The sequence below is a fragment of the Artibeus jamaicensis genome, unplaced genomic scaffold (assembly GCF_021234435.1).
Source record: "Artibeus jamaicensis isolate MK-2021 breed Jamaican fruit bat unplaced genomic scaffold, CSHL_Jam_final scaffold_1964, whole genome shotgun sequence".
Lineage (NCBI taxonomy): Eukaryota > Metazoa > Chordata > Mammalia > Chiroptera > Phyllostomidae > Artibeus > Artibeus jamaicensis.
The window spans coordinates 55,743,337-55,757,340 of NW_026522030.1; the positions used below are offsets into that span (position 1 = coordinate 55,743,337).

The window sequence follows — 14,004 nt, forward strand, 5'->3', positions numbered from 1 at the left end:
GCCCTGGCTGTGTAGCTCAGTGATTGAGTGCAGGCCTGCAAACCAAAGAGTCACCTGTTCAATTCCCAGTCAGGGCACATGCCTGGGTTGCAGGCCAGGTCCACAGTAGGGGGGGGGGAGGCATGTGAGAGGCAACCACACACTGATGTTTCTCTCCCTCTATGTCTCCCTCCCTTCCCCTCTCTAAAAATAAATCAATAAAATCTTTTTTTAAAGATACAAAACAAAAAGAATACTATACAGCCCAAAAATATACTTCCATGTTAAAAAAAAAAAGAAAAAACTCCTAAGAAATTTGAAATTTAAAATGATCTTTTCCTTTCCTCTAAACTTTCATTTAGAGTATAACTAAAGTTTAAAACATTTTATTCAGAAGTCATCTGGCTTTAAAATTTAAGAGAACAGCAAGGGAGTTTTGAGCTAAGCACGGTTTATTACCAGTGAAGGTATATTGAAGACATTTGTACAAAAAGAAAGGAATTTTCATTTTTCCAACTATCAAACTACTACTTACTGTGCATTCTCCTGATACTTTTGTAAAACAAAATCTTCTCTTTGTAAAATTTGTAAAAATCTGTTACGTGCTACATGAGACCTGGCGATGCACTTATGCAAATCTTGTGGCTTTACATTAAATGTCTCTGCAAAATGCTTGGATGAACCTACATGGAACACAAGATCATAGGAAACTTAGGCTTCCAAACTAATAAACATTTAAGATGTTAATTTTATTATTTATTATTAACTTTTAAAGAGATTAACAACCACATTAAATAACAACTCCTTAAAAGCTGGCATGACACATACACAAAAAGATAAAACTAATCTCAACAAAAGCAAGGATGACCTATTTTTAAAGTAGGCAACTTGAAAAGGATATCTGAAGTTGAGTTGTTTTACATAATTAAAACCTTTTAGAGTACATCTGCCCAAAATAATTCTTCTTATCACAGCTTGCTATATCCATGAACACCCTATCATATATGAGCATATTCTTTTTTTTCACATTTTTATTGTTGTTTGAGTTTGGTTGTCTCCATTTTTACATGAGCAAATTCTTAAGAAGATCCTTTAATAACAAAGAAGAAAATATACTAAAAGAGAGGAGGTGATATCACATCATCTCTATTGCTGCCATCAGCTTACTTTTCTTGCTAGTAAGAATAGGACAGGAGAACCAAAAACCAGTCTCCATTTCTCAAGTAATTCTTGAGCAGGCAGAGCAGACCCTAGGAACAATCCACCCAAACATTTCAGAGTCCAGGGTTTTTTTACCTGTAATAAATGCAATAAATCTCACTTTAAGATGGCTCAGTACAATGAAGATGAATATTCTGGAAAACAGGGACTCCACCCTGCACTTAACCTTACTAATCCAGGTCCTAGAATTAAGTCCAAAGAAACCACCATAATTTCTAAATATTCAGCATGGGATGAGTTCACTGAATGTAAAAGTCATGTACAGACTCAAAATGTTGACTGGAATTGTTTTAAATCAGAAATAGGACAACATGGCCCTGGCTGGTGTGGCTCAGTGAACTGAGCACTGGTCTGCAAATGGAAAGGTCACCCACCAGTTAGATTCTCCATTAGGGTACATGCCTGGGTTACAGACTGGGTCCACAGTTGGGAGTAGGTGAGAGTCACCTGACGGATGTTTCTCTCACTTTTTTTTTTGGACTCTCACTCTCTTTCTCTCTCCCTCCCCCTCTCTCTAAAAATAAATAAAATCTTAAAAAAAAAAAAAAGAAAAAGAAAAGACTTCTAATCCATGCTTAGAAGCCTTATAGACAATAAACCTTTCCCAAATTCAAGCACACATATTTCATATAAAATAGTTTGGGCTACATGCAATCGGAGTAGATCACCTACCAATAAGAAACTAGTAAACAGGACTTCCTGGCCAAGATGGAGGCGTAGGTGGACATACTGTTCTTCCTCACACAACCAAAATAAGGACAACAAAAATTTAGAAGCAAAAAACAACCAGTACTGACAGAAAATTGAACTGTATGGAAGTCTGACAACCACGGAGTTATTTTAACTCCTCTGTACACATTCATCCAGACTGGTAGGAGAGGCAGAGTCCAGCAGCTGAGCAGAGAGGGGTCGAAGCAAAAAAAGCAGCACCGGGCGCACAGGCAGCAGCAGGGGGACCCTGAGCGCAGAGGCGGCTGCTGGCAGACCCCGAAGCATAGGGTGGCAACGGGCAGACCCAGCGAGGCAGGCAGCAATTGTGAATCGAGGCACTGCACACAAGGTGGCTGGCTGACCAAGCAATCCCACATTCGTGCACAGATAAGCCAGGCAAAACTAGGGAGTGAGACAGATCACACAACCCAGGGTCCCAGTGCGGAGAAATAAAGCCTCATACTCCTGATTGAAAACACCCGTGGGGGTTGAGGTGCCAGGAGAGACTCCCAGCCTACAGCAGAGTTCGTTGCAGAGACCCACAGGGTACCAGGACGTACACAAACTCACCCACCCGGGAATCAGCACCAGAAGGGCCCAGGTTACTTGGGGGAAGCAGCGGAAGTGACTGAAATCCAATAGCAGAAAGCAGAGCAAGCTCCATTGTTCCCTCTCAGACCCCACCTCCACACATAATGTCACAACCCAGCCACTGGGTTGCCCCGCCCTGGTGAACACCTAAGGCTCTGCCCCCCAATGTAACAGGCACAAGACAAAAAAAAAATGGCCCAAATGGAAGAACAGATCAAAGCTCCACAGCAAATACAACTAAGCGATGAACAGACAGCCAACCTACCACATGCACAGTTCTAAGCACTGGTGATCAGCATGCTCATAGAATTGGTTGATTTTGGCCACAAATTAGATGAAAAAAATTAAGGTTACGCTAGATGAAAAAAATTAAGGTTACGCTAAGTGAAATGAAGGAAAATACACAGGGAACCAATAGCGATGGGAAGAAAACCGGGACTCAAATCAATGGAGTGGACCAGAAGGAAGAAAGAAACCATCAAACAGAAAAGAATGAAGAAACAAGAATTTAAAAAATGAAGAGAGGCTTAGGACCCTCTCCTCATTTTTAGAGAAAGAAAACTCCTACAAATGAAAAAGAAAATAGCTAAAGAGAAGAATGGAGAAAACATATCAACATAGAGTATAAGAAAAAATATAAATTACTCTTAAATACTTCAACAGTTTTCAATCTAACTAAATACATAATAAGAGAAATACAAATTAAAACTACCCTGAGATTCCATTTTAACCATCAGACTGGAAAGACAACAGTGTCTGATCACACACAATGTCAGTGAAACTTTGGGAAAATAGACAGTCTACATATACTGGCAATATAAGTATAAGCTGTTCAACCTCCACAGAAAATAATTTGGGAATAAGAATAAATTACAAATTCACAATTTCTCTGACCAAGAAGCCATCTTCCAGGAATTACATACACATACACAGTCGCACACAGTGTATGTGTATATTTATTTAAACATACACAAAATGATACACAGGGTGGGGCAAAAGTAGGTTTGCAGGTGTATGTGAAAAGTTTATTCTTGTATTATTATTTATTATTGTATTCTTTTCCATACAAACAACTGTAAATCTATTTTTGCCCCACCCTGTATGTATAGTTTCTCAATATAGCATTATTTTTATAGCAAAGGATTAGGGGGGAAAAAGCCAAAGATCTGTCAGCAGAAGACAGATTAAATATATTATGACACATCCATTCAAATATGCAGTTCTAAGGAGAGAGGAGAATAAAGAAGCGCTACGAACTGATACAGGATGATCTCCAGTAAATAATGTTAAGTGAAAAACAGTAGATTCAAAACCAGATGTATGTTATCATTTAGGGTTATTTTAAAAAAGGAATATATAGACTTCCGCCAAGATGGAGGCATAGGTGGAGACGCTGTACCTTCTCTCACAACCAAGTTTAGAGACAACTGAATATTAGCAACAGAAAACACAGCCAGAACACAGAAAATTGAACTTTTCGGAAGTCTGATAACAACAAATTCTTCAGCCTGACCGGTAAGAGGGGCGAAACCAGCAGCTGTCGGAGCGGGGTTGCACAGGAAAACTCGGGCAGATGGACTCAGGCACGCAGAACCCAGGCGCAGGGTTGGACCTAGTAAGCGACTCAGCGAGCGAACGCGGGTTGACTCTGGTCACGCTTTCCTGCGCAGATAGATAAGCGAGGGAGTGGGCGATGAGATTACGGGACTGAGCAGGCCCCACTGCGAGCAGCACCACAAGGCACCGCCATTTCCCCGCTCTGACCCCGCCTCCACATACAGTGTCACAACCCAGCCACCTGAGAGTCCAAGGCTCTGCTCCTCATACTTAACGGACAAGAACAGACCAAAAATGGCTCAAGAAGATCTCAAAGTCCCAGAGCCTATAAATCTAAGTGATGAAGAAATAGCAAAACTCTCAGACGCACAGTTTAAAACACTGGTGATCAGGATCCTCACAGAACTGGTTGATTATAGCCACAAATTAGACAAACATATGAAGGCGAAACTAATTGAAATGAATGGAATTGCACAGGAAACCAATAGCGATGAAAAGGAAACTGGGACTCAAATTAATGGAGTGGACCAGAAGAAAGCAAATAATGACGAAACAGAAAAGAGTCAAGAAGCAAGAATTCAAAAAAATGAGGAGACTCTTAGGAACCTCCAGGACATCTTTAAACACTCCAACATCCAAATTATAGGGGTACCAGAAGGGGGAAAGGCACAGCCACAAGTGGAAAACTTATTTGAACAAATAATAAAGGAGAATTTCCCTAATCTGGCAAAGAAAATAGACTTCCAGGAAATCCAGGAAGCTCAGAGAGTCCCAAAGAAGTTGGACCCAAGAAGAAACACACCAAGGCACATCATCATTACATTAGGCAAGATTAAAATGAAGGAGAATCCTAGAAGCAGCAAGAGCTAAGGGGACAGTCACCTACAAAGGAGTTCCTATCAGACTGTCAGCAGATTTCTCAAAAGAGACCTTACAGGCAAGAAGGGGCTGGAAAGAGGTATTCCAAGTCATGAAATCCAAAGACCTACATCCAAGACTGATCTATCCAGCAAAGCTTTCATTTAGAATGGAAGGACAGATAAAGTGCTTCTCAGATAAGATCAAATTCAAGGAATTCATCATCACCAAGCCCTTATTATATGAAATGTTAAAGGGACTTATCTAAGAAAAAGAAGTTAAAAAAAGATGAACAGTGAAAGGACAGCAAACTCACAGTTATTAATAACCACACCTAAAACAAAAGGAAACTAAAAGGACAGCTAGATCAAGAGCAGAAACATAGAAATGAAGATCTCAAGGAGGGTTAGCAATAGGGGAGTGGGAGGAGAAGGGGAGAGAAGGTACAGAAAATAAGTAGCACAAACAGTAGATAGAAAATTGATGGGGGGGCAAGAATAGTATGGGAAATATAGAAGCTAAAGAACTTGAGACACATGGTCATAAACTAAAGGGGGGGTAATGGTGGGGACAGGGGGTAAGGTGGAGGGGAATGAAGGGGGGAATAGAGCAACTGTAATGGCATAATCAATAAAAAATAAATTTAAAAAAAAGGAACATATAAAAAATATTAAAGAAAAAATACAATAAAGATTAAATCATAACATAAAAAAAAAGTCGTGGCTGGCAGGGCTCAGTGGACTGAGTGCTGCCCTGGGAACCAAAGGGTCGCCAGTTCAATTCCCAGTCAGGGGATCAATCGTGCCTCAACTGCAGGCCAGGTTCCCAGGAGGGGGCACACGAGAGGCAACCACGCATTGATGTTTCCCTCTCTTTTCCCCTCCCGTCTCCTCTCTCTAAAAGTAAATAAATCTATTTAAAAAATAAAATTAAAAATTAAAAAAAATTTTTACATTAAAAAAGAAAAATGATACATACATATATGCTTGCATTACTGATTACATTGGTTGCTTTGAAGAAGGGAAACTAAGTAAAGAATAGAGGTGGAGGACAGACTTTTAACCTTTTGATTTTTGAAACATGAAAAATATTATCCATTCAAAATAATTAAAACATATAAATATATATGTACACCAAAAAAAAAAGAAAATGTCTGAGAAGAAAATAAATCAAAATGTCAGTAACAGTTGTCTCTAAAAATTGGAAGATGGGTGTGGTTTTATTGAATCAACTTTTCTGTATTTTCCTGTGAGCATAAATCAATTAAACAGAACAGCATATTTAATAAGCTACAAACAGCACTCTTTTAATTCTTAGCTTAAATATCCAATGTGTATTTTGTTTCTATAAATAGATCAAATCCCTTTAAAATGGCAACTTGTAACAAAAAATTCCCACATTACCAATAGCCAAAATAAATCTCAAATAAATTCAATACAACATTGCATACAATATAGTAGAGGGAAACTATAATCAGCAAGTCTAATATGGCCCATTGGCTAATTTTCTGAGGTCAGCAAGCTAGAAATACTTTCTACATTTTTAAAGGATTATATTTAAACACCCTCCCCAACTCACTCACACACACACACACACACACACACACACACACACACGGACGTATATGTGACAGAGACCCTGTGTGGTCTACAGAGCCTAAAATATTTACCTTTATACAGAAAATATTTAGAACATAATAAAATAATTTGACTTGTTACTTATGCTCATTATGACAGGGTTTCAAACTATGGTTCTAGTACAATAGAATATTAACTATTTGCCTTTTGAGGTTACTTAATAAATTTATCTTCTTGGTTTATTAAACTCTCCTGATGACTTGCGAACTGTGACGAACAATAAATATTTAAGAAAGAAAACCTAAAAATATTCATACTATAAGCTTAACTTACCTTTAGAATGGGTTTTTATATATTTTATTGCAACAAATCTTGCAAAATGATACATCAAATGAATAAATTTAGGACCACCAGGAGAAAGAAATAGTGAACCAACAACCTGAGGAAAGCTACCTCCACATTCAGCCTATGAAGAAAGAAATAAACAATTTTGAAAGATCTTATCACAATAACCTTTATATTTACGTCATACTGTTTCTAAATTCTTGGTGAACTTGTTCACAAAAAATGTAATTACAATCAAAGCCACAATTATTGACACTATTTGGGGACATAAGCTAAAATAATCTATAGTCAAAAAAACTTTTCTTTAAATATAAAAATTGTGATAGAAACTCCAAGGGACTCAAAACCTATTTCCAATGCACCTGGCCAGCAAAGCTGGTGTTCTAGAAATATATAGAATCCCATTCCAAAAACATAAAAAGTATTATTCTACTTAATATTTCCTTGCTTATACTGTTAGCATAAAACCATTAAAAATATTTCACCTTTAAAAAATTAATATACAATTGTACCTCAAAAAAGCTAGAAAAATGATTAATGTAATTTTTAACCTCCTCAAGTTTTCCTTTTCCATAAAGAGAATACTTACAGAAATTTTTTTTAACCATTCAAAGCAATGTTTCCGGAATTCAGTATCACTTTTTTGGTCAAATGGAGGCCAACAAAGTCTTAAAAACAAAAATAAAAACATTAAAATTATGAACAAAAACAAACTCAGCAAAAATTTAGACCATTAAATTTATCTCCTATACTATATACAATAATGCTTTAATGAGTGAAGGTTGACATTCATAGATTTCACCTAATACGAGATACCAACCTGTAAGAAATTGTGCCTTTTTCTTTATAAATATCTATAGGGTTAAGTTCAGTTTCGTGTAAATAACCACTGAATATGTACATCAAATGCAGGAGTTGATCATTATTAAAATTACTGCCCTGGCTGGTGTGACTCAGTGGACTTAATGCCAGCCTACAAACTGAAGGGTCACCAATTGAATTCCCAGCCAGGGCACAGTCCTGGACTGCCAGCCAGGTCCTGGTTGGAGGTGTGCAAGAGGCAGCTGATTGATGTATCTCCCACACATTAATGTTTCTCTCCCTCTCTTTTTCTCTCCCTTCCCATCTCTCTAAAAACAAATAAACTCTTTATTAAAAAATTAAAAATAATATAAAATTTCTAAAAATCAGGTAAAGATGAGAATACTCTCAATGGATTCACTGGACTAACACATAAAGATGATGTAAATAAATTAGTATGGCCCTGGCTAGTGTAGCTCAGTGGATTGAGCACAGGCCTGTGAACCAAAGGATCATGGTTCAATTCCCAGTCAGGGCACATGCCTGGGTTGCAGGCCAGTTCCCAGCAGGGGAGCACACGACAGGCAACCATACATTGATATTTCTCTCCCTCTCTCCTTCCCTTCCCCTCTAAAGATAAATAAATAAAATATTTTTGAAAAAATAATAAATAAAATAAATTAATTAGTATGTTAAGCCTGGGGAAAAAAGAGAGAAACACAAATGGTTACACATGAAGAGCCCATGAGAAGAAATGGCATGAAAGCTTTTGAATCCTAAAGATAACCTGTATCATAGTCAGTGGGTTCTACTGTTTTATGGATAAAGAAGATATAAAATTTTTAAAAAGAAAAGGTTTGCCTCAACTATAGTTTACAATAAGACTTTAAAATTTACCTGTTGCTTTCCTCTAATAATTGGTTTTATCTAAATTTTTATCCTGAGGAATGTTTAGGGCCCCATGTTTTTTAAATTTCTAAAGCATATCATACATTCTTTATTAATAGATAAAATTAATTATGCATAGAAAAAAGACTGAACGGCTAGAATATCAACAGCAATATTCTCTGGCTGATGGGTTTAGGAATGACTTCTACATCCTTCTCTATATTTTTCTGTATTTCCTGAAATGTTTAAAAAGAGCTGTATTTTGTTTATAATTGGGGTGGGGAGGGTAGAAAATCGACTTTTATTTGAGCAAAGGAAGCCCTATACTATAATGATAGAAATTTCCAAAAAATGTTTCAAATATGCCTGTTCTCCTGATCATTTATAACTTGACTGAAAGCAAAATATATTAAGAAAAAATTATCAAAAATACAACAATGCCCTAAACAATATAGTTATTTGTTGCTTTTATATATATTAAGAGGACGATGGCCCAATATAAACCTGAATACTTTGAGAGAAGAAACCCAAATCACATGCAAAACAACTTGGAACCAAGGCTAGTGGGTATTCATATTATCTCCTCTAACTATTTAAGAATCAACTATACATAATAGTAGGTTAAACTTAATAGAAATGATTTTTACCTACAACACTTGACACTTTAATATACATATCATTAACAAAAAATAAGAATTTGCAGAGACCTAGAAAGTAAAAACAGACAAATATAATTTACCTACAAGAAAAGAAGTAAAGCAAAATTGTGTGTTGAGATAAATTGGTAACGGTTCATTGTTTTGCCTACTAATTAAGACTATGAAAATGTTAGGAACTAATATTACAAAACAAAATCTAACTTACCTAAGAAGTATACAATGATTTTAATGTAAGTACCAAGGAAAAATCACTCAGATTTATAAAAGTTAATTAAGTACTAAATTTGTAAGATTCAAGCCTGATGTTTGTGAAACCCACTCAAAATAATACTAAAAGACCAAAGTTGAAATTCTAGTGTATATCAAAGGCATAGTCCTTTTCAAATCTGAGAATGACTAGTTAAAAATAAAATTAAATAATTTTTACTCACTTGAAAACTTCTTTGGTGAGAGACTGGTCCAATGTTTGAAACAAGAAGTAAGAAACTATCTGAAAGGCATCACGATTCAGCTTGTCAAACATGTTTCTAATGGGTTAAGGAGAAACAGAATCAAGATATAGCAACAAAAAATAAGTAAATAAAAATAAATATCATCAAAAGCTATATACGAGTTTGACACAAATATTTTTCATTCTCTTCAAGAGGTCAAGTCAAATTAATTCTTCTCATTCATGCACATTTCTACAACCAAGAAAAACAAGTTTTATTTCTGATTCTAAAAATACGGATCAAATAAAAGAAAACTGGTAGAACTTGCTTTATTATAGTGAGAACATTCAACAACAACAAAAAGGCTTAATTAGGTGAGAGAATACCATGCATGGGCAATGATGTGAAGATGATGATACCCACCAACATTTCCGATAGTGAAAATACCTAGTATTTATTGAGTTTATTACTTCCAAGTATTAATTTAAGCCTTTTATAGGCAGTAACTCATCTAATTGTTACAATGATCATATAAGGTTTAGTGCTATGCTAGCTGCTTTAACATGGATTATTTTATTTAATCCTAATGATAGTAGAAAATGGTTTGATTATCCTCATTATTCAGATGAAGAAATTTAAACTTTAGAAAGATTAATTTACCCAAACTTGCATAACCGGGAATGGAAAAGCAGTGATTTAAAATGTCACCTGACCCAAGTCTAGGGTCTTTACTATTACATTTGATTCCTAGAAACATCCTTATAATAAGTTTTTATTGTCTGATTTTCCTAACTAATCAAGACAAAATCTAAAAGAAAAAAAAGTGAAAAAAAAAAGACACCTCTAAACCTTTTAAGATGTGTCACACAGCTATAAAAAGGCAGCCTCTAGGCCTGGGTCATCAGCCTCTGCTCTAGGCTCCACATTCCCTCCTCACAATCCTGCCAGGACCCCAGGGATGTGAAGGTATTTAGTAGGAAATGGGGACATCAGGCATTGAGGACTGCCAGAGCTAGGAAAAAGAGGGGTTTATTTTACTTTTTTATTTATGGATTTTAGAGAGAGAGTGGAAAGGGGGGAGAGGGAAAAAAAGACAAGAGGGAATGGGGGTTGGGGAGAGAGAGACATTGATTTCTTGTTCCACTTATTGACATAATCATTGGTTGATTCCTGCATGTGCCCTGACCAGGTATTGAACCAACAACCCTGGTGTATCTGGGACAATGCTCCAACTATCTAACCTATCCAACCAGGTCTGAACCTCACTAGGTCTGCAACCTTCTGAGAGGGGTAATCCACCTCAGACGCCATACTCTGCTGCATGGAGTTGCCCTGGAACGGGAGGTAGACAATGTACCACCAATTTCTCTTGGCCTATAGTGGGAAATTAAGATATGTCTAAAGTTGGTAAGTTAAGGCACAAAAATATAAACAAAATATTTAAATTTATTATCATAACCATAACATTAGTGGTAAAGTAGGGAAGGGGCTTATATTTTTCATCTGAATAACCTTCTTAATGTTTGCTAAGGGTATTAAGCAAATAATATCCCCGCCCCCCTTGACGGTTTTCAGCTGTATTATAACTAACTGTCAAATGTCAGGGTTTAGAGATGTAATTAAATTTTGTTTGGTAACTATGTTTAGAAGTCACTATTATTTACCTGTAGAATGCTTTGTCTAGGAGTCTGTTCTAAAAATTCACAATAGCGGATAGCATTTATCAGGTTATGATTATGTATAAGTATGGAGGTGTATCCACACGCTTCAGTTTGCCAATTCAAAAAGTTAAAATTATAAATTAAAGAGCAACCAGCTTGAAAAGATCCCTTGAGCGTAAAGGCGTGTGGATACACTGATTGTTCTCACTTCCCTCCAGTACCTACTTCGATTTCAGACAACTCAGCTTTACCAACAAAGCGGGACTAAGCTGCCCCTCCAGCTTCGCCCCAAATGCTGGCTCTACCCCTGTGAACGGTGCGGCATCGATAGTCTCTGCTACCAGCCTGACAGCCACGGGGAGGAGAGGCTTTACAGCCAGTGCCTTGATTCCTAAACCTCCAAGGTCCGCGAAAGGGTAGGTTATCTCGGCAAGTCCTTGCTCAGACTCCCCCGCCCCGCAATTCCGGGCCTCCTTACACTCCAAGGTGCGTGTGTGACACGACCTTTCCGCTGGCAGTGGTGGCTGGGCCTGGCTCGAAGCCGAGGGTCTGCAGATACATCCAAAGATGCTCCTTCTCGAAAGCGGTGACCCAGGACAAGCTCATCTTTGCCGTTAGGCAGTGTCCCTGCACATGAAGAAAGCAAAGGCCCAAACAACTCCGAGGACCCTCAGACTCCTTCCCTACAGGCAGCTTGAGGTCGCGGTCGCAGCATCTGCATTGTCGCCATCTGCACCTCTCTAGCCCGGAGTCATTTCACCTCGAAAGGCCGTAAAGTCTCAGGGAAATAGAGCTTCTAACGGTAGTGCGGCACAGGTAGCTAAGCCACCACAAACCAAGACTCCCGCGCTTCGCGCCGCCTGACTTCCGGAGAAGGAGGGAATTGCCAGGAGGACTACAACTCCCGCCATGCAACGCGCTCTTTCCCCGTCCCTTCCGGTCTTGCCCAGCGGGAAAAAAGCAACAAAGCCCCGGCGCCTTTCTAGCCGGCGGACTCTGTTGCGCTGGTGTATTGGCCAGGGGTATTTTAAGTTGTACTTCGTTTCGCGCTTGAGGCGTTGGGGTTCCTTTAATTCCTATAGACCGATTACGTCAGATAAAAGCTGTAGATGGGGAACTGTGGCTCCTTCTAGTAGAAAAAGCACTAGATTCCATCCAGACCTCTGCGCATTAGTTGTGTGACCCTGAACAAGTCACCTAACCTCTTGGTCTCAGATAACCTGTATTATCAGTAATGTCATGTGTATCAAATGCTGAATACTTATTTCACTTTCTTGTTCTAAGAAATCTGGCTCTCGCCTACGCATGCAGTTACCCCTGTAGCCTTCTCAGTTAATGCCTGTTTTCTCCCACACCCCATATATGATAAGGCTTGAAAATGAGGTGGGTATCTTATTTCTTGTTGCTACCTCTGGCACTTAATTGCCTGAGTAAAACGACTAGCTCCTTTGAAGTTTAGGCTATTATCCACCGCAGTTCTTTTTTGTGGAAATCATGTATAAGATCTCCGGGATGCTGGGCTTCATTCTGAGAAGATTTAGCTCTTAATTCTGTTCCTCCAACATTACCCTGAGATAATTTTTGGTAAACATAATATCCATATAGGTCTTCTGACTGGCATAGCTCAGTTGGTTGAGAGTCATCCTGCAAAGGAAAATGTCTTCGGTTCCCTATCGGTGAGTGCAGGTGCCTGGGTGGCCTGCTGTCCAGGTCCTCAGTTGGGGTGCATGAGGGAGGCAACCCATCGGGATTTCTCTCCCTCTCTTTCTTCCTCCCTTCCCCTCTCTCTAAAAATAAATAAATAAACTATTTTAGAAAAAATATCCGTGTAGGTGAAATTTCCAATATCTTGGCCTCTTAGTTTCTTGACCTTCTCAGCTCCCTGGCCCCTTTCTCTCTTTACTAAATTTATCTCACAGAACCCAAATTCCTGTTAAAGCCAGTTCTCAGCTTATTCTGCACCTGCAGCTTAGTAGCGAAACACAATTACGATACCTGATGTTACTCAAAATTCATGACAACTCAAGTGGGCTCTTAGGCCCTCTCCACCTTACTAGTATTTTTCCCAAATCTCTCCACAAGATTATGCACATCTTCTTCCCTCTCCTAAACTTCCAATACCTACTTTTCCCTTGTCATTCTCAAAAATGTCCTTGTCACTCTAAAAAATGTCCTTTGTTCTTAGTTAATAGATGTTTCCCAAAAATAACTTCTATCAACAGTTTACAGTCTGCCTAATTCTTTTTTCCTTGTAGTGTTCGTCCTCTCTTGTTAATCTGGTGAATAAAGGTATGGCTACATAAGATCAGTCCTTTCACTTATTTAATAGATAATATGCCTTTTCTCTTACTCAAGGAGTTTGCTCCAGCATTGGTCCTCTGTCCTGCATTAATTCTTCTCATCAGTACACAAACATGCTATAATATCACCCATCATAAAAAAAGAAGTTATCTATACTCATCTCAAGGCTAATGGTAACGTGCCAAGGCCACTTGTATCAATTAATATTCTTTGGAGGGAAACAGCAAAACTGACTTTGGTAGAGTTTTATTAGGTGGATATTGAGTAGCATAAAGAAAGGAAAGACCAAAGAATGTTCTCAGGGAATGGTAGGCCCATGTGCCACTCCACTCAAGATTCACATATTGTCCAATTTGCTCCTTTTAAATAGATTAATATATCACTACAGGTGAATGTTCTTGTAACTAACACTCGGGACAAAAAA

At 38.1% G+C, this 14,004-nt stretch overlaps 1 protein-coding gene across 3 annotated transcripts in view; it reads right to left on the minus strand.

The window, feature by feature from the left end:
• HAUS6 (HAUS augmin like complex subunit 6) overlaps positions 1–12,144 on the minus strand; it is a 46,321-nt gene extending 34,177 nt beyond the window's left edge. For all 3 annotated transcript variants that reach the window (XM_053656407.1, XM_053656406.1, XM_037132363.2), the window contains exons 1-5: positions 11,758–12,144; positions 9,619–9,714; positions 7,429–7,507; positions 6,828–6,960; positions 515–662 (exon numbers count right to left, since the gene is read on the minus strand). In XM_053656407.1, coding sequence (XP_053512382.1) covers positions 515–662; positions 6,828–6,960; positions 7,429–7,507; positions 9,619–9,714; positions 11,758–11,885 — 584 coding nt within the window. In that variant the 5' untranslated portion in view covers positions 11,886–12,144. The remainder of the gene's footprint in view (positions 1–514; positions 663–6,827; positions 6,961–7,428; positions 7,508–9,618; positions 9,715–11,757) is intronic.
• Between the last annotated feature and the right edge of the window lie 1,860 nt (positions 12,145–14,004).